We start from the raw sequence: 21,807 nt of genomic DNA, 5'->3' as shown, positions 1-21,807 counted from the left end.
TACACAGAAAACTTATAAGTGTTACAGATCCATAAGCCCACTTTATATTGGTTTGGCAAGGTAGGAAGTTTTGGTGAACACAGAATTGATAATTCGTCTCTGGAGATAACATATCTCTGTTTCCTTTAGAAAGTAGGATCATGTGTTATGTACTTCTAAATTAACCTTTATTAGAATTACCAAGGTAACAGTGCTACAACAGACAAAAAAAGTAAAAATAGTCACTATTTGAATGTCTTTTACTTGTTGAGACTAGTTAAGACAACTTCATTCTTAGACATACACTTTTAAAGAAGTGAATTCTGAGATGAATGTAAAGGTTAGGTTATGTGTTTTTATTAAATTTAGTTATTAAACGATCGCCACACAAAAACTAAAGTTATGTATTATTAAAAAATAAATCTTGTGAAAATTAATGTTTAAAGATGCTTCATGAATATTTAATAGTTTGATTTTTAAATCCCCATCAACACTATTGTTTTACTATTAACTTGAGAATTCCAGGGAACAATGCAAAGCTCTTTTTACAGCCAGTCAGTGCTCTACATAGTGGTTTTCCCTGTTTAGTGGGTCTTTTAAAATAGAAGACAGTTGAGAAGACAGCTTCAAATTCACAGACAAAGATGCACCAATCCTTTTTTAATGATGGACCATTTCCCATCAGTAGCTTAACTGTACAGAGTAGAAAAAAATGACTGATATTTCATATATGCCTCTCAAATCTCTCCCTGCTTTCTGCTTCATATGAAAGATTTGTTGAGGCCTTTTTGTTTTTATAAAATATTTCAACTTCTGAAAGAACAGAATAGCTAGACACAATAATATACACCAGCATTTGGGAGGTGGTGGCAGGAGGATCAAGACTGCCTTTGACTACATAGCAAGTTTAAGACCCTGCCTTCAAACTTAAGTATGTTACAAAAGACAAGTCCAGGCTAAGAATTACTACAGGAATGTAGAAATTGGTAGAAGTGATTTAAACAAATGATAAAGGGAAAAATACAGCAATGAATTTAAATATGGAAAATGCTACCCAAACCAAATAAGCATATTAACAGTCAACCTCAAATGAATTCTACTGCTCATTTTTAATACCACCTCACTTCCATCCATGTTCTCGCTGCAGCCTCACCTGTAATACACCCACATTTTAGAACCTATTTAGTATGTTTTCCTTTCTTAGCAATTGCCTCTAAATTTGCAGGTCCACCCCACAGTGTTCCCAGAACATCCCTTTCATTCTGTAATGCCTCCTCTAAATACAGTTCTCGGCCAGAACAAACAGATTTTTTTAAACCCCTAATGACATCTGGAGGTCCGTTGACAAATTGCTGCAGCCATTCTTGTGCCTCTTCTAGAGCCTTAGCTTCATCTGACGTCTGCAGGACCTCATCAGCCAAACCTATAGCTAAAGCCTTCGTGGAGTCCAGTTTGAGAGCGCCACTTAACACTTTGAGAGCTTGTCTGCTGCCAGTGATTTCAACCAGGCGGCTGGTGCCACCCCAGCTTGGAACTATACCCATGTCCTTGTGGACAAACCTGATCACACTGTCCACAGTCATTAACCTGTAAAAGCAAAAACGGAGAACTGTAACTCCATGTGCATACTAGAACAGTGAAGAAGTAAGTGCCTCAGGTCTGACAGGAGATCACTGACATAAAAACAATGTTGGAAAATATCCCCAGCTAGAACTCACCATACACTATTCAACAAACATTTGCTTTTGAAAGCAATATTTTTGTTTTAGCTTTTCCAAGCTTTGAAAAGAGCTCAGCCTCACATTTGAGGAACTTTATGTTAATAAATTTTCAGAGTAATGGTGACATAAACACTCACTTTATGGTTGAAGAAACATGCAATGGAAGCTAAGTAGCTCAGCCAAAGCCATTGAGCTTTGGTAACAGCAGTACTTGATCCTAGGTCATAGACTTCACTGTCTGGACCCTTCTCTCTTGGCACTAATCACAGCTAAACCAAAGCAGAATCAGGAATAGCAGTATAGAAGGTGCAATAGCTTAAACTGGACTGAGCAGGAAGTTCCTACTGGTTGTCCCCGACTACTGTTTCTATGAATAGGGTAATTCATAAAGAGAATAATGGGAGTTAACATACAATGTAGATAACGCTGCATGAAATAGCACAATGGCCATGTATTATTAGCAATCCTTTGCTTCTAAACAACCTAGGCAACCATCCTTATATATGGTTTATTATACAAGGTCAATTTTGTATGTTTGAAAAGTTCTATCACATTTATCTTTCATGTATGTTTGTGGGTACACATGCGATGGCATATATATGGAGATTAGTTGGTTCTCTCTTTCACCATGTCAGTCTTGCAGATGGGTCTTGGTTGGGTTGTCCGGTTTGTTGGGAAGTGCCTTCACCCACCCAGCCATCTTACTGACCTAATATGCTCTTTTGAATCCTATTTTACAACTAGTAAATCCTCAAGTAATCCTTGTAAAAGGATGCACTATAATCCTGCATATGTTCTTTATAAATAACATAGTATGCTTGTGCTGACACACCATTTAATATACATAAAACAATTTTAGAAAATCCATTGATGACAACAAAAGGTATCTCAACAATGACAGAAATACATAGCACTCAGCAGGAAACCTTTGACAAAATCCTTTATTAGCCTCACAAAGTTTCAAGTCCTAGAAAATTTAATTTAAGAAGAAAGGGTTGAATCAATCAGATGTATCCCAAAATAGAAACTGCTTCACCATCTCCTAGGCTTATATAGTAATTCTAGCATTCACATGCAGTTAACTAGTTATCACCTGGAATGCTTATTGCTAGGGAGAATCTATGAACCCATACTAAAGACAGCCCTTATAATTACAAAGACATACTATTTATTTTATAAAACAAACTCCCTCTGATATAAAAATTCTGCATGTCACTGACATAATGGTGAATGATGAATGAAACTCATCAGATGTTGGTTATCACAGCTATCTGGATGGAACAGTTACAGGAAAACAACTCCCCACCCTGGGCAAAGATTTTTAACTGTTTGTATATATGTACACACCAAGCACAGCACACACATGCCAGTCTTAAGACAACTTGTTGAAGGTGGTTCGCCCCTTCTGCCATGAGGGACTGCATGAATTCAGGCACCTATACCTGCTGAGCCGCCAGTGTAGCATGATACTTGGACAGGGGATGCAGGTCAAGCGTCACTGTTTAAACCCTAAGAAGTTACTTAGTTTCTTGGCTTAAGTTTGGCTGTCTATAAACCAGCACTCATTGAGTGGTTCTCTTGCCATAGAAACATTAGGTGTCAAATGTGTACGTAGAACACGTACTTTCCAATTCCTTCACACATGGCATCAGAGAAACTATATGTTTTACTTTAAAACCTATGATAGTGCATTATGTTGTTCTTTTACTTAACAATATTAAAGTATTTGGTAGCTTCACACATAAACTTTGAATATTAGCTTTTATTATGATTTAGTAGAACCGCTAACAGGTCAGCACAGTAACTGTGTCTGCTAGAATCCTTGTCTAATATTCTGTAATCCTTAATGCACTCAAAATTAAAAGAACTGTATCTACACTGTGAAACACAGTTACATGAATGGAGACCATAAGGCAGATGCATGCTTTTGTCTTTCCAAATAATGAAAAATAATACTTTGTTCATCTAGACATGAAGCTGAACTAGAGGATTCAAACTGATTATGAAAAGGAGAAAAGAAAACACATTTATGCCTTTAAGGTTTCTTAAGAGAAACTAGGAAAATAGGTAACACCATAAACATTAAAAAATGGTAAAGCACTGGTATCATGAAGGTCAAGTGAAACAGTAGACAATGCATAGCTAGTATATTTCCTTGCATAAAAATTGTTGAAAACTAATATTGCTAATATTCTTTTAATTGGTTTATTTCCCTAGTCCCCAGTTTTTTTGTTTTGTTTTGTTTTCAAGGCCATTTTCTCTTGGAAAGACTTACATAAAAGTTTTGGTTCAAGAAACTGTTTCTGACAACTGCACACAATAGATTTATATTATCAGCTGGTGACTACAGGGTTGGAAAGGGATATTTGTTATTATTAAGTTATCACCATCTGCCAAAATACATTTCACCTGGAAAGAGAACAGCTGCTTGGATGAAAATGTCAGCAGCATGATTTCCAGGTAATTGAAGCTAAGAAAGTCAAAGTTAAAAGGAGCAAGAATACATACTTTAAATAGGAAATTACTTTTTTAGTACAGTACTGTGAAGGCTTTTGATGTTTATAGGCAGTCAAGTAAAACACTATCACAGAGCTGTTAAGGCACTGAGGAAAACATCAACTAATGCAATCTATACTGAGGTATTATACAAGGTACTAGCTTCCTTGTAACTGGGGCTAGTAATAAAGGTCAATGAGCAGGCAATTCTCTAGGAGCCCTCTTTAATACTATAGCTGCTCTTGGGATGTGGATTTTAAAAGAGCTCAGTAATCCAGGATAATGCTTTTCAAACTTCTATGGTAAAGAATCAATCTCTTCTTTATTTAAACAAAAAAACTTTTCTATTGGCTGTCCTTTCTCTATAGACGATAACACACCTAGCACCAAATCTTATATGTAATTTCCCTAAATATATACCAACAGGAAAGTTTGATTTAATGAAGTACAGCTAAAACATTAAGGCCAGTAATAAATTAGACCAATTTTGACTATATACTGAAGTAAGATTCCCAGTATTACTACTCTTGTATTGTACAGCAATTATTAAATAAAAATTACATGAGTTCAGGCCCACGGATACCATGACAGAGGCTTTGATTACCTAGACAGCTCCTGTCAACTAATGAGCAGGCATCAGCACTGTACTGGACAAAGGGATAGTTTACCTCCAAGCAGACAGAATAGAATGGCAGGAGATTTCACCAGGCCACTCAGAAGAGTATGCAATCTAAAATTGAAGAAGTATTTCCTTCTGGATCTTTATATTTAATACTTACAGATTGTGGTTGACTACACGTAACTGATAACAGGAAGTGCAAAATCCTCATATGGAGGAGGGATACCATAATTAACTATGAGTAAATTCTTTAACAAAAAAAATACATACTAATAAAAATTTTAGAAACCTAAGACATATATGTTTTGTAGGTAGCTATACCTGGCATATCCAGGTGCTAAAAATGTTCAATTAATGATAGTATCATTTGCGTAAAAGTGACCATGCTTTCACTGGAAAGCTGTTTTTAAAATGCGGCAGGTATGTTATTGCATATATCCAATAAGAGAGATATAATTATATATATATAACAAATATTTAGTAACATCCTAATATGCATTAAACTCTAAAATGACACAGTATATCAAAATTAAGTAGTCTGTGGTGAGCCAGGTATGGTGGCACATGTCTGTAACCCCCAGCACTCAGGGAGGCAGGGGCAGGCAGATCTGTGAGTTTGAGACCAGCCTGATCTAGAAAGCAAGTCCAAGCCAGCCAAGGCTACACAGAAAAATCCTGTTCCAAAAAAAAAAAAAAAAAAGAAAAGAAAAAAATGGTGTTTTTTTCTGATATTTTTTTTCTTTCATCCTGAATCCTAATTATTCTGAATTACAGAGAGGAATATCAATATGAAAGAGATACAAAGATCTAGCACTTGAAGAGCACCTGATATAACATTAAAGGGTTTTTATTTTCTCAAATGAGCATCTATAAATTCTTGTGAACCTATGGAAGAATATTAAGTGTATTAGTACCTGTTTGCATGTATCTTAGAACTCTTTAAAGATTTTTATATTTATATAATTACATATTTGAATTACATACTCTGTAGGCACTTGTATCTCTAGGTAAAATAAGGAAAGCATTTAACCAACTTATGCTTTTCCTATTTAGTTTCACATCACCTACAAAGTCCAAGTGACTGCATCCTCAAAGAACACACAGCAGCAACCTAATGCAGTCTGAAGTCATGACAGCAGAGGGTGCTATGGTATGAAATGACCTCTTTCAAGAATCCATTCACTTAAACTGGTTTTCCAAGAGGTTGGGAGCTTCGTAAATTATCTCCTACATCAAAACAATTTTACAGTTTCCAAGTAAAAAGTAAAATTTAACTGAAACAAGTCCTTAATTATCAAATAAAAAACAACAAAAATATTCTTATGAGTTTGCTGACTCTTCTTTCACATTATTTCTGTTATCCTATGTGTAAGAAGTTGAAATGGGAAAGCATATTTTATGTTACGGAACACTGAATTTAACAACAGAAGTCATGACAAGCAGCATTATGACAACACCAATGTATTGAACTGAGAGGTTGTGCCTAAGTGTAAAGGAGGGCTCCAGAGGAGCTGCCAAATGCCCACTTTCGACAGTCATGGTTTCCTAGGTTTTGATTTTGTAACAAGTCATGGAACAGAACATTTACGTTGGACATAAACAGAACCAAAATGTTGGACTGCCTTTTCAAAACTTAGTTTCTAAACTATTGAATAACCTACAACAACATGAATAAATCTAATGCCATAAGAACTCCTTTTTAGGAAAACTTTCATCTTCATTTATGACTCAAGAAAATACTTGACAAAAATGCAGAGTGACTGTGGAATCTGTGATAGTTACCCATCTCACTGTGTTGTCAAAATTCCTAACAAGAAACAAATTGGAGCACAAGAGTGCAGAAAGGCAAGAAAGGTATGACATCAGAGTACAATGCGTACACTCCCCTTCTTATACAGTCCAGAACCCCAAGAGAGGAAATGGTATCACCCACAGTTACGGAGGAACTTCCCACTTCTATTAACCTAATTTAAGGAATCCTTCATGGATATGCCCAGTCATTTGTCTTTGGAGCCATTCTGGATTCTATCAATCAGTATAATCCAGCAATCAATATAAATCAGAATGTTGAACCCAAATATTCATTCTGGTAAAAAAATATAAGCAAAAATGAGTATAAAACAGAACAAATCCTCTCCAGATCTTACTGTTTCCCACTTCTTTCCTAAGATTCCCTGTACTCTGCCCAAAGGTTGCCCATAAGTCTCAGTATCTACAATGATAGTCTGCAGGGCAGAGCTTTTCAGAGGTCCGCTGTCAGGCTTCGACATGTTCCCTCTTTTCTCCTTCTTCTGATGTCCAGCCTCTTTGCCTTTCTGGATAGGAATTGAGTATTTTAGCAAGAGTCCTCCCTCTTGATTAGTTTCTTTAGGTGTACAGATTTTAGTAGGTTTATCCTATATTATATGTCTGTATGAGTGAGTATATACCGTGTGCATCTTTCTGCTTCTGGGATAGCTCACTCAGGATGATCTTTTCCAGATCCCACCATTTACCTGCAAATTTCATGATTTCCTTGTTTTTTATTGCTGAGTAATATTCCATTGTGTAGATATACCACAATTTGTGCATCCATTCCTCCACTGAGGGGCATCTGGGCTGTTTCCAGCTTCTGGCTATTACAAATAAGACTGCTACAAACATGGTTGAGCAAATGTCCTTATTATGTACTTGAGAATCTTTTGTATATATGCCTAGGATTGGTATGGCTGGATCTTGAGGAAGCGCTATTCCTAGTTGTCTGAGAAAGCGCCAGATTGCTTTCCAGAGTGATTGTACAAGATTACATTCCCACCAGCAGTGGAGATGGGTTCCCCTTTCTCCACAACCTCTCCAGCATGTGTTGTCCCTTGAGTTTTTCATCTTGGCCATTCTGATGGGTGTAAGGTGAAATCTTAGGGTTGTTTTGATTTGCATTTCCCTGATGGCTAATGAGGTTGAGCATTTCTTTAAGTGTTTCTCTGCCATTCGATATTCCTCTGCAGAGAATTCTCTGTTTAGCTCTGTACCCCATTTTTTAATTGGATTACTTGGTTTGTTGCTTTTCAGCTTCTTTAGTTCTTTATATATACTGTATATTAGCCCTCTGTCAGATATAGGGTTGGTGAAGATCTTTTCCCAATCTGTAGACTGTCCTTTTGTTCTGAGGACAGTATCCTTTGCTTTACAGAAGCTTTTCAGTTTCATGAGGTCTCATTATTGATTGTTGCTCTTAGAGCCTGTGCTGTTGGTGTTCTGTTCAGGAAGTTGTCTCCTGTGTCAATGAGTTCAAGGGTATTCCTATGCATGGAGATAACCTAAGACCCCCTGCACAGATGTAGCTCATGGCAGTTCAGTATCCAAGTAGGCTCCATTGTGATTGGAACAGGGACTGTCTCTGACATGAACTGATTGGCCTGCTCTTTAATTACCTCCCCTGAAGGGGAAACAGCATTACGAGGCCACAGAAGAGGTTAAGGCAGCCACTCCTGATGAGACCAAATTGACTAGGATCAGAAGGAAGGAAAAGAAGTCCTCCCCTATCAGTGGACTTGGGGAGGGGCATGCATGCAGAGGGTAGAGGAAGGGAGGGATTGGGACAGGAGGAGGGAGGGAACCACGGGGGGGGGGGGATACAAAGTAAGTAAAGTGTAATTAATAAAGAAAAATAAAATTTAAAAAAATCCGACGACAACAACAACAAAAAAACCAGAACAAATCCATCAATTAAAAGGCAGACGTTGAAACACTGAATAAACGGAGAACACCCTGGCCTGGCCTGGTATGTAGCTTGCTAATCCTAGTTTCTTAAAAACCTGTGACAGAAGTAGGGTCAACATTTTAAGACCTTACTGAGTGAATTGGTGAGATCTCATCTCAAAATTGAAATAGCAAAAAGGTAGACAGGGGATGTAGCTCAGTGGGAGGCAGCTGCCCAATGTGTCCATGATTCAGTACCTAGTACCAACAAAAAAAGAAAGTATGATCTTAATTCATGTAACCTATCTACACTTGGTTATATAGCAGGTACATATAAAAAGACAGAAAGGTTAATCACAAAAAGGTAAGGCTGGCTATATATGTATCAAACAAAATAGATTCTTGATGAGATCCCATACCAGAAAAAAATGATCTTTCTTTGAAAGCCAAGTGTAGAAAGGTACAATCGTGTAATCCCAGAATTTGGGAGGATGAGGTGGAGAGAATCCCAGCTCATCTGCACTTGCCTACACAGAAAGATCGCACCTCACATAACAGCAAAACTCATTAGCATGCTGCTAATAAAATAAAAAAGAAAGACATGAGCTGATGTTTCAGAGGTCTCATATTTGGGACTCTATAAATGAGAAAAGTGATGAAAACCAAAGGGGCTGGAGGAGATAAAAAAAAAAAAAAAACAGGCACTGGGAATCAAGGAAGAAATGATGTTATGGCTAATAAGTGTGCTGAGAAGACAATATAAAGACAAAGAGGACACAGCCTGCATTTCATTCCTGGCTACCCCCACATGAAGAAGATAAAAAGTGGACATCCTTACATTGCTCAAAACTTAATTAAAATGAACTAAAGACCTCAATGTAAGGCCCGTGACTTTGAGATTCCTTTAGGAATTTCAAGATACCAGCACAACTAATGCTCTTCTGAACAGAGCTATGGTTTGCTATGTTTGAGACACAGGAAACACTAATGAGTAGGGCTGCATTAAATACAAAAGCTCAGTAATGCAAAGGATGCAACTGTCAGGGTGAAACCCACCCACAGAACAGAATATAACTTTCCCAAGATATTCATCTGACAGGACACTGATAATCTCAAACATACACCAAACTCAAAACTGTATTTCCCCAAGTAAATAATTGAACCAATAAATGAACAAAGACAACTAAATAGACAATTTTTAAAATAAGTGTAAATTGTAAAATAACTTTTATTCACTAGATAGAAAGCCTTTACATGCCTCAGGTCAATGATGCCCATTTTACAGAGGAGGAAACTTGAGTTTTCAATAGTAAAAAAGCCTTAAGATCACCTGCAAATGGTGGTGGTGATACCTAAACCCAGGCCCGAGTCTCTTCAATGCCTCCTCTCTATCCTGGTTGTCAAGTTATTTGTGGAAATATCTGATCAAGGAATAAGATATAGAATTACAAGAAAAAAAAAAAAAAGAACATGGGAATAATAGGTTTACACAGTGTGAGGCAGCTGGCTCTCCAGGGAGGCCAAAGACACTGTCAAATAAGCAATCTTCACCTAGATTGTAAAAATAGACCCTTAATATTCTGGACAGCCCAATAGCAGAAGTTTATTAGTGGATACCAGTGAGCATATTTTCAAGGAAGTGAAATGTAAGAAATAGGGAAGTTTACACTTCTGAAAAAAAAATTTTTTTTTCTCTATCTGAACTGTGGGGTTACATGGCTATATGTACCCATTAAAATTCTATTATACTGCACAATTAAAATGGGTGCATTTGAAAGGTTAAAAACACAAGTGACAACACATGCTGGAGAGGATGTGGAGAAAGGGGAACCCTCCTCCATTGCTGATGGGAATGTAAACTTGTACAACCACTATGGAAATCAATCTGGTGCTTTCTCAGACATTTAGGAATAGTGCTTCCTCAAGATCTAGCTATACCACTCCTAGGCATATATCCAAAAGAAGCTCAAGTAAACAACAAGGACATTTGCTCAACCATGTTTGTAGCAGCTTTTTCCTAATAGCCAGAAACTGGAAACAACCCAGATGTCCCTCAACAGGGGAATGGATACAGAAATTGTGGTACTTTTACACAATGGAATACTACTCAGCAACGAAATCATGAAATTTGCAGGCAAATGGTGGGATCTAGAAAAGATCATCCTGAGTGAAGTATCCCAGGAGCAGAAAGACACACATGATATATACTCACTTATACAGTCCTATAAGATAGAATAAAAATACTAAAATATGTGCACCTAAAGAAGATAAACAAGAAAGAGGACCCCAGGTAAGATGATCAATCCTCACTTAGAAAGACAAATGGGAGGGACATGGGAAACAGGACAGGGTCTCTGAAAAACTCTACCTAGCAGCATATCAAAGCAGATGCTGGGACTCATAACCAAACCTTTGGTACAGTGCAGGGAACATGATAAAAGGGGGAGTTAATATGACCAGGAGAGGACAGGAGCTCCACAAGGACAAAATATATCAGGGCATGGGGGTCCTCTATGAAACTGTTTCTCCAACCAAGAACCATGTATGGATATAACCTAGAACCCCTGCTCAGATATTGCCCATGGTAGCTCAGTATCCAAGAGGGTATTCCTAGTAAGGGGAACAGGAACTATTTCTGACATGAACTCAATGACTGACTCCTTTCCCTCCCCCCACCCCCTGAGGGCGGAGCAGCCTTGCTAGGCCACAGAGGAGGACACTGTAGCCAGTCCTGAAGATACCTGATAGACTAGGGTCAGATGGAAGGGGAGGAAGACCTCCCCTAGCAGTGGACTTTGAAAGGGACAGGGAGGAGATGAGGGAGGGATGGTGGGATTGGGAGGGAAGGAAGGAGGGGGCTACGGCTGGGATACAAAGTAAATAACCTGTGATTAATATTAAGAAAATAAAATTAATATAAAAAATAAAATATAATATAAATTTTTAAAAAATGGGTGCATTTGATGTAATTTATCTGAGCAAATATAAGATTATTTTTAAAACATTTATAACTCTAACCAACATAACCTGAAATATCCAAAATGCTATTTACCAGAGCAGATGTCCTTACCATCGAAAATTGGGTCAAAAATTGACTGAAACTTTTCTCTTAATATATTTGCCAACATTTCAGAGGATGAACTCTACACAATGAATAGAAAAGAAGGAATGAACACGTTTAGACAAAGTGATTTTAGAAGCTGGAAAGATGGCTTGGCAGCTAAGAGCATTTATTCTTCTGGACAAGATCATGAGTTCGATTCCCAGCATCTATATCACAGCTCCGAACTGACCTAACTCCAGTTCCTGGAGCCCTGATGTTCTTCTGGGTTCTGTGGGAACACATACAAGCAAGAAAAACATTCATACAAAAAACAAAGATAAAATAAATCCTTTTAAAAGGTGAATTTTAGCGCTAGAGAGGTGGCTCAGCAGTTAAGAGCACCGTCTGCTCTTCCAAAGGTCCTGAATTCAACTCCCAGCAATCACATGGTAGCTCACAACCATCTATAATGTGATCTGATGCCCTCTTCTGGCATGTAGGTGGTACATGCAGATAGAACACTCATAAACATAAAATAAATATAAGAAAAAAGTGATTTTTAAAAATGTGCATTCTGGGGGAGGACTTTAGGACTTGAACTTGTGTTCTGTTTAAAATCATACCAAATCATTCTGTAAGCATTACTTAATATGTAAATTGTATTGCTACAAAGTTTTACACTTTTAAAAAACAAAATAAGACCAAGATTAGTCCTAATGCTGAAAGTACACCAAACAAAGAGTAGTTTTAAAGGATGACAAATATTTTATTGACATTTCTACTAGAAAAAAAAATGGTGGTAAGAGAAGGTAATTTAAAGACTATTTTAATATTTTGTGTACATTAAGGTTAAGCTTTATGCTAAAATATATATATATATATATATATATATATATATATATATTCATGACCTCACTGAAATGTATCTAAATATTTAAGGTAAACATAAAAAGTTAAAATAGCTGCTTTCCCAAGTCCAACAAGTAAAAGGAGCCAACAGAGTGCAAACCCGTGTTATCTGGTGCCAGGCTCAGGCTCCCTGCTGTCCTCCCATCCTAGGTACAATATACAAACCATTTTTGAACTGTAAAAGGATCAAGTGTATTTTTAAAAATAAAGCATCTAACTTTCTTGCAAACACCATTCTCTGCTATATGTTAAAGCTCCAGGCATTTCTCAAAGCTGTCAATACTGAACAGTCCAATACTGTCTTACTCCATTTGTATGGCTCTCGGAACAAGCATATAAGAAAATTACAGTGGTTTCCTCAGTTGTTCCCACAGTCCTTGGGACAGCACTAAGATGCTTGTGCAAAGCATCACATTTTATGACCTCTGTACCTAGCTATTAAAAGCTGAAAACCATTCTCAACGAAAAAGCTCCCAGCTCCCAGAATTTCCTGTCTCTCTGTTCTCTCATCTATAAAGCTGCTTTATTATATCACAGACAGTGAAAACATGGACCTCAGAAAAGAATGGATCTCAGGGAATTTCTTTCTTGATAAGAAGACAGGCACAGTAGAATCTGTGTCCCTTTCCCTTTCCTTTCCTTTTTTTTTCCTTTCCTTTTTTTTTCCTTTCCTTTTTTTCCTTTCCTTTCCTTTCCTTTCCTTTCCTTTCTCCTTTCCTCTCCTCTCCTCTCCTCTCCTCTCTTTTCCTTCTTTCCACTCTCTCTCAATCCTCCCCCCAACCCTCCATCTTTTCCCAAAACAGGATTTCTCTCTGTGTAGCCCTGGCTGTACTGGATCTTGCTTTGTAGTCCAGGCTAGCCTCAAAATCACAGACATCCACCTGCCTCTGCCTCCCAAGTGCTGGGACTAAAGGCATGCTCCACCACAGCCTGGCTTCTCCTCTTCTTACGTTTTTCAGTTGCTAACTCCTGAATAATTCTCTTGGATTTAGAGTTTCATGTATCTCTTTGACTTTCCTTCTTAGCAACTTCGCTGATATGGATTTGATTTATTAAAAGTCACCATATTTCGTTTTTATATATGAATTATAACTTATTAATAATAACTGCACTAAGCTAAAATGAGCTACTTCAATGACTGTTAAAAAGAAACCGTTCATTTATTATCTTGTTCAAGAATATATGAAATATTGAAATTAAGGTAAAACTAAATCCAAGTGCTAATTATGTTTATGCCCGTAGCAATGCAATTTTTATCTCACCTGAAATCACACGCTGTAGTAAATTCTGCTCCTCCACCCATTGCCCAGCCTTGAATCAGAGCAACACTTATTAACGGTAGTCTGTACATTGAAGGAAAAACGGATGTGAGTAATTCTAACTTTACTATTCATTTCTATATATCATCTTAAGTCTTCAGCATGTCATGGTGTTAATACTGGGCAGCATCAAGGACAGAGACTCTCTGAACCCGTGCACCACCAGAAGAAAAATCGATGATGCCAAAATCCAGCCGCTCACACTAGTGCTACAGAAGGTGAGCGAACTACCTGCCTGGACTGCTGCCTGGTTTACAGTGAGACACACTCTGTCTTCTGAATTAGGAACCTATGATGAACCTTGAGTGCCAGAGACTCTCCAGCTGTTTGCACAGTCACTGTGAACCTGCTCTCTTTTATGGTTCTACAGTCAGGCTGGGGTTACAGGGAGAACTCTGTCTAAACACAGAGCTACAATATCAAGTATTTAAGATTCCCGTCAAAAGAGTTCCATTACTATTTAAATGGCCACAGGCTGCTCACATGTATGCATTATTTAGTGTTTAAAAGAAATCTTACTGCTTCTGTTTGTACAGGGCCACACGTGGAGGCCGTCAGTAAAGACCTTCAATCCCAGCACATGACAGGCGAAGACAAGTGGATCTCTAAGTCTAGAGATTTCCAGCACAGCAAGGACTATATAGTGAGACCTTGTCTTAAAAGATAACAACATAAAAATAAGTCATCTTGCAATGGTGTGACACCACTAGGTAGATGAAAGGTGCTTTCCAAGTATGCATTTTTTTATAGATTCTAACCAAAATGTAAAGCTCTTGGTCTAATATGACTAAGTAGTTCTTAATATGCCCTACTTCCACACAGAAAAGATTACTTAAATGAGAATAACTTCTAGCCAGATGTGGTACTACACACATATAATCCAGTCACTTAGAAGATGCCAGCAGGGGAGTTTAAGGTCTGCCATAACTAACAGTAAGTTTGTGGCCAAAATGGGCTACATAATACCCTGCCTCAAAAACAAACAAACAAACAAACAAACAAAAATCAAGAAGAAAGAAAGGGCTGATGGCTTACAGTGCTTGTTCTCTTGCAGCGGACCCAGGTTCAATCCCCAGTACCCACTATGGTAGCTAATAATCATCCATAACTCTAGTTCCGGTGACTCTGCAGCCAGCTTCCTATCATTAGTTACTCATCACCATAAAATGTCCTCAGCAGGTTGAGAAAATGCATTCTAAAAGCCTTGGTAATGACCACTAAAATCCTATTTTTAAAAGAAAGATACATTACCTCATAAATCTTGTTAAGGTGTTTTGCATGAACATAGATAAGGCCACTCCATTCTTTAAAGAAAAATAAAGACAAAAATATGAGTATGTTACATAAGAAATATTTTTAAAATTCAGATTTGGAGAACAAGGCTGATCTTTCTGAAAATCAGTTTTCATTTCAAACTCTCTGAGGCTGAAGTATACTTGGTGCTGAGGGTGTCACCCTCCCAGATCTTGAGCTCAGTGTGGCACAAGGTGAGACAGACAGTAACCTGAATTACTTATTTTTCTCTGATGTGGCAAAAGTTCCAAGGACAAAATTTCAAGGAAGGAAGGGAGGGGGGATCTGGCAAAATAATGTTTAGTCTGTCATGGCAAGGGAGGAGCGGCAGCAGGAACACGAGGCAACTGGAACACTATACCCTCAGTCAGGAGACAGAGCTGAGTCAGCCTGCTTGCTTTCCACCAGGACCGGGACCCCAGCCTGTGGAGTAGCGTCACCCAAATTCTCGGTGTTCTTCCCATCCCAGCTAACTCAATCTACATAACTTCTCACAGGAATGCCAAAGGTTTATTTCCATGGTGACTCTAAACCCTACCAAGTGGACAACCAAGAATGACGATTACAGCTTCCGAGAATAGAGTGAGCTCCACTCATGGTAACCTGGGGGAAACGTGACTCTCCCCCCTGCTCCCACTAGGAAGAAGTTATAAAGAGCTTTGGGATTTTGCCCTCTAAGGCTTTGACTCCTAGATTTTTCACAAACTACATATTTTCTCACAGCCATACCTTCTTCAACCAAGTATAATCGGCTTCAGCCTTGTCCCAAAACATTTTAGTACTCCATTTGTCAAATTAAATGACTTTTTCTTATTCCTTATCATCTTCTCTTCAACTTAACACCAGTTTCTTCATTCTGGTTCTCTATCTCTAAGAGCAGGTTTTACTCCTGCTTGTTTTCCTGTCACTGTGATTGCTTGTCTCCAATTTTCTCCCTTAACTCAGCTTACTAAAGTTCCTTGAGGCTGACAGTATACTACCAATACTAATGACAAACACAGAATGTAATAACTGTTTTTTTTTTTTTTTTTTTACTATGAATGTGTCATAACATACAAATCAATACTGGCCCGAATGACCTAGGGATAAGATTTAATTTGGTCAGGAATGGTGGCACACACCTTAATCCCCACACTTGGGAAGCAGAGGCAGGGGAATCTCTGTGGGTCCAAGGCCACCCTGAACTATACTACAAAAATGAAGAAGCAGAACAGGAGGGGGGAGAGGAGGAAGAATTAATAATAATTCTGCCAAAGCCACAAGGTCAAACACTCACTTATATTTTCCTGAGTTGAAGGAAGAAAAGAAGTCAGAGACCAGAGACAGGACCCAGCAGTTAAGAGCACTGGCTATTCCTTGAGGGACCAGGGTTCAGTTTCCACCACCTACTATAGCTCACAATATCTGCTAACTCCCGTTCCAGGAGATCAAATGCCTTGCTCTGTCCTCCCTGGACATGGAAGTGAAACACGGACATACATGCAGATAAAATACCCTTACACATTTTTTAAAAAATTAAAGGAAGGAAGGAAGGAAGGAAGGAAGGAAGGAAGGAAGGAAGGAAGGAAGGAAGGAAGGAAGGAAGGAAGGAAGAAATACTGGTAGGTAAGTGGAGGAAATAGCCATGGAATCACCACAGAAATGACAAACCTGCCAATGTCTGGGTACAGGCAGCCGAACAAAGGTATAGAGAGCTGCCACAGATGTCGTTTTCACCTGTCTGTACCCTGAGATCCAACTTCACCCTTCTAGCTTCTCCTAATAACAACCAAGACAATCACGTGCAGTACCCAACTACAAAAGAAAGACAAGCTTCGCATTCTCTGCACCAGCACCCATCTTTACTACAAAAACTCCCGTCTTGCAAAGTATCCTATTCTATGACCACAAGTATCCGTTTTATGGATTGATGAATTCCAAATATACTGAAACAATTTTGGAAAATAGTAATTTGTCCATATATTACTATAGCTAAAATGAAATTGTACAAGAATAGCAACAAACCCAAAGCAGTTACACAGACATTTGGGGGCCACTATAGACACTGAAGCAATGACCTAAGCAATTAGTTGGCAGAATAGTAACATAATGAGGCAAGGGAGAAAGGAGGACATTCAAACTAGATTAAGACTGTGACAATTTCCTTAAATATATTATGCCCACTTGCTGCAAAGTAAGCACCTTTGTACTTTCCTATACAAGTTTACAACTGTAAACTTCTCTGAACTCTAAAAAGAGTTAAAAAGACTCCTTCTTGTACCCAAACATATGCTGAGACTCATAGCCAAACTTTGGGCAGAGTGCAGGGAATTTTATGAAAGAAGGGAAAGACAGAAATACAAGGAGGGGACAGAAGCTCCACAAGGAGAGCAACAGAACCAAAATATCTAGGCAGAGAGGTCTTTTCTGAGACTGATAGTCCAAACAAGGACAATGCATGGAGATAACCTAGAGCTCCTGCACAGATGTAGCCCATGGCAGCTCAGTGTCCAAGAGTGTTCCCTAGTAATGGGAACAGGGCCTGTCTCTGACATGAACATAGGGGCTGGCTCTTTGATCACCTCCCCTGAGTGGGGAGCAGCCTTACCAGGCACAGAGGAAGACAATGCAGCCAGTCCTGATGAGACCTGATAGACTAGGGTCAGATGGAAGGGGAGGAGGACCTCCCCTATCAGTGGACTGGGGGAGGGGCAAAGGAGAAGAAGAGGGAGGGAGGGGAGTATTGGGAGGGGAAGAGGGAGGAAGCTACGAGGGGATACAAAGTGAATAAACTGTAATTAATAAAAATAAAATTAAAAACAACAAACAAACAAGACTCCTTCTTAACTCTAAGAAGAGATTTCTCAAGGTCTCTAGAACAAAGCCACAATTTCTACTTGTCAGTTTTAAAATTATCATGTGAGAAAATACCCTAAAAATTACAAGCATTATGTAACTCCTCTGAATTTTACCCAAAAATAAGTTGGTTGTGGTGCCTCGTGCCTATAATCCCAGCTCTCAGAAGGCTGAGGCAGGAGGATTTCAGAGATTTGAGTCTCTGAACACATAATATATATAAAGTTCCAGGACAGTCTGAGCTCCAGAGTAAGTCTATACACATGCACACAGGCACACACACAGAGCTTGAGGAACTTTCACAGATTAGAGACCTAAGGAATATTGATGACTCCTAAATCTGTTCCAAAGCACAACAAGGACACAATAGAACTACCAATACCAATAATTTATGGAATTTATTTCCTCTCTCCTCTTTCACACCACTCTGAGATGTAAAAATAAGTACATATCTAATGTGCACAACTTGAGTTTGCAAATGATCACCAATTCAACTATCAGCACCCATTGGGGCTGTAGGTATATCCACCAATTCTAGTATTGTCTCCCACTCCCTTTATCATCAGTGTTGGGGAGGGGCGTGTGAGAACACTCGGTGGAAGATCATCAACTTTAAAATACTTATGGGTATACTATAGCATTGCTCAGTATAGATACTGCTAGGAAACTAAGCTCTAGCACTAATAAAGTCCCCATGTTTTATCCTTACTACCTGTCAAGTCACCACTCCACTCTGTGCTTTCATGAGCTTCACTACTAGAGAACCCACTTATGAAATCATACAGTGGAGTTTCATTAACAGTAAAATACCAATGTTTGTGCATAAACTTTTGATAAATCTTTATAGCACAGGAATATGCTAAAACAAAGGGCATAGGGGACATGTATGGTGAACTCTATACTATTCTTGCAACTTTTTCAAATCTTAACATTATTCTAAAATTTAAATTTGTGTTTAAAAATATTCAATCAAATTAGAAAAGAAGAGTGGGCACTTCCAGTCGGGAGTAGCAGAGTGGGCACTGGAGTGGACACTTCCAGTGGGGAGTAGCAGGAACAATACTGAAAGCAAAAGACACCCATCTCCAAAAACATGAGCACACCCAAGAGTGCTCTGCTTGAAGCACAAAGATAAGTCAGTTCAATGTGCCAACCAAAATGTCTTCTAGATACCCTGTAGGTAAGACCTTAACATTCATTTGGTTTCCTATATTATTCTCCTTACAAATTTTTACAATTTCTCATTAAATAAAATAAACAAACCAAACCAAAACTATTGTTTGAAGGCTATTAACAAATATGAGTTATAACAATAGCCACATAAGTGAAATATGACTTTCTCAGCCATGTCTGATGAAAGAACCTTCAGTGCATAGCCTACATACTTGCCTCTGGAGTGGAGAGGGCTTTCACAGCATTCAGATCGGATCCAGAGCAAAAAGTATTTTTTGCTCCATGGACAATGAGGCCTTTCCCTTCTGTCCAATTTTCTAATTCAATCACCCTTTCCAAAAGTTGTAGCATCATGACACCTATCAGATGAGAGAGGAAAAACATGAACATATGTTAAGACACTAAAACCAGAAATATTCATGTCCCAAGCAAGATCATGGGGACATATATTTTCCAAATATTTACTTACTGTGTATATGCCAAATATCTATTGTGCTGATACAGTGGTATATAAAACAAGATATATAAAACACACCCTACCTTAAAATTCTAAATTCATTTCTCAATGTATCTGAAGAAACCAGACAAATGCATTTAGATAGAAAAATAAGAATGCATCATACATGTCTTAAGAATAAAAAAATTGGGATATATAATGTTGGACACAGCAATAAGGAAAAAATACTTCTATGGTAAAGACAGCAAATACATGTTGTCTCAGGGAACAAGCGCAACAAGTTTTACGAGCATAACATGACTGTGAGATTTTATGATATACCAGAAATAAAGAAATATGGAACAAAGTAGTTTTCTAACCCTCTTTCCAGCAGGGCAAGTAAGACTTCAGTTAGGCCTGGAAAGAGCTAATAAACACAGAATAGATTGATGACATGGCTGACAAGCTGACATCCCTGAGGCACAATAGGAAAGAGCTTCATGTGTCCACCAGCAGTCAAGTCAATAGTTTACACATTTGATCGTTATCACAGGATTACAAAATTCTACCCACACTTCCTCTAACAATAAATTAAAATTTGAAACAGTAGGAATGGCATTTGAGGTGCTAATGAATAATCTGTATATATATATATACATCTTTGGTTATCTTCTAAGGTCATAATATCTGCAATATGATTAATTTTATTTTCTTGTATCTATAAAAATAAAATTAGAAGCCAAAGAAAAGATCATATCTAAAGGTTATAATTTCCAAAGAATCTGTACTCTTTCCAAGCCTTACTACACGGATCCATAAAAATATACAGACATATTTTTGAAGAAATATTCCACATGGTCAATAATCATTACTCTGCCATTTTTCAAGTAATTAGTAGCAATGGGTACTACAAGAAATGTGAGAACAATGTTATCAACTCACGAATAACTAACAAAATCATCCTTCCTAATTATAACCTACTTAAAATAGAAACTTCTCAAGAATGTCCTGCGTACTTGAAAATTATTTTTACATACAAACTATTTATTGTTTGGGAGAAAACAAAGATCTATACATTTAGAGTAAAGATAAATATATATAGACAAATACACATCTTCAATTATGCATGATATTTAAGTGCGTAAGCAATAATGGTGGCCACGAATATAAAAACAATACTACTAGTTCATTTAAAACTCACTTAGTACAGTAAATCTTAAGAGCTGGAGGAGGCCTTAGCACTAAATTCCTTAGAGTATCTGCTGCTTTGAGCTTTTTAAGCAAAGGCATTGGGGGTTCACTTATCTCCCCACCTCAGCTAACACAACACCATTACTCACAGCAACTCTGCTTTTATTTGTTTTGCACATTATGCATCAAATTAATACTTTCCCTAAATAACTTAGTGTATGGAACCACCACCATTAATTACATAAAAAGTTTGAACATTTGACATTTGGATGGTCAATTGAGATATGCACCAAATGTAATAACAGATTTCAAAGACGTACTATGAAAATAAAAGGAAAAGAATCTCACATGGCATTTCTCCTATTAGTTATTTTTATTGAAAATATTTTGAATAAAGGAAGTTGCATGGATTATATTATTATACTTAAGCTTACCTATTTGGCTTTGCTTTCTAAATGATGGCTGCTAGAATGTTTAACACTGCACATGAATCTCATTTGTGTCTGGTATTCTATTTGTGCTGGTCACCACTGCTATATACAAGGAGCTCTGAATTCTGTAAACATTATGAAAGTTGCTTTTACATAAAGGCCCAGTACTGGAAACTAACAGTCCACAGCTTAATGAATTATGTGTAAACACATACCATTTCTTGAAATACTCCTGAGCCTAACATTTGAAATGCTAGAAGAATGCAAACGTGTGCAACCACTCTGGAAAACAGTATGAACAATTCTCAAAAAACTAAAAATAAATCTACCACGACCCAGCTATGCCACTCCTTTGCATATGCCCAAAGAATACTAAATCCTACTCCAGATACTTGCTCAGCCATGTACACTGCCACCCTTTTTACAACAGCTAGGAAATTGGAAAAAACAAAAACAAACCTAATGTCTTTCAACAGATGGTGAAAATGAAAATGTGGTACATATACATACTACAATACAATTCAGCCTTAAATATAAATGAAATCACAAAATGTACAGGTAACCAGAAGACCTAGAAAAGATATTGACTCTTCCCAGACTGAGAAAGACAAATGTCACATGTCCTTTCTCATTTGCAGTTTCTAGTTCCAAAACTTCAAATACAAGTATACAACATGGAGAAAC

General features: G+C 37.8%; 1 protein-coding gene across 2 annotated transcripts in view; it reads right to left on the bottom strand.

The window, feature by feature from the left end:
• Positions 1-314: 314 nt before the first annotated feature.
• The window catches only part of Echdc1 (ethylmalonyl-CoA decarboxylase 1), a 28,636-nt gene continuing 7,143 nt past the window's right edge, over positions 315-21,807 (bottom strand). For both annotated transcript variants that reach the window (XM_055599329.1, XM_055599327.1), the window contains exons 3-6: positions 19,282-19,424; positions 15,016-15,068; positions 13,708-13,788; positions 315-1,566 (exon numbers count right to left, since the gene is read on the bottom strand). In XM_055599329.1, coding sequence (XP_055455304.1) covers positions 1,158-1,566; positions 13,708-13,788; positions 15,016-15,068; positions 19,282-19,424 — 686 coding nt within the window. In that variant the 3' untranslated portion in view covers positions 315-1,157. The remainder of the gene's footprint in view (positions 1,567-13,707; positions 13,789-15,015; positions 15,069-19,281; positions 19,425-21,807) is intronic.

The sequence above is a fragment of the Psammomys obesus genome, unplaced genomic scaffold, assembly GCF_907164565.1.
Source record: "Psammomys obesus unplaced genomic scaffold, mPsaObe1.curated_primary_1811, whole genome shotgun sequence".
Lineage (NCBI taxonomy): Eukaryota > Metazoa > Chordata > Mammalia > Rodentia > Muridae > Psammomys > Psammomys obesus.
Note: the sequence above shows the minus strand (reverse complement) of the source record. Positions and strands in the feature narration are given on the sequence as shown.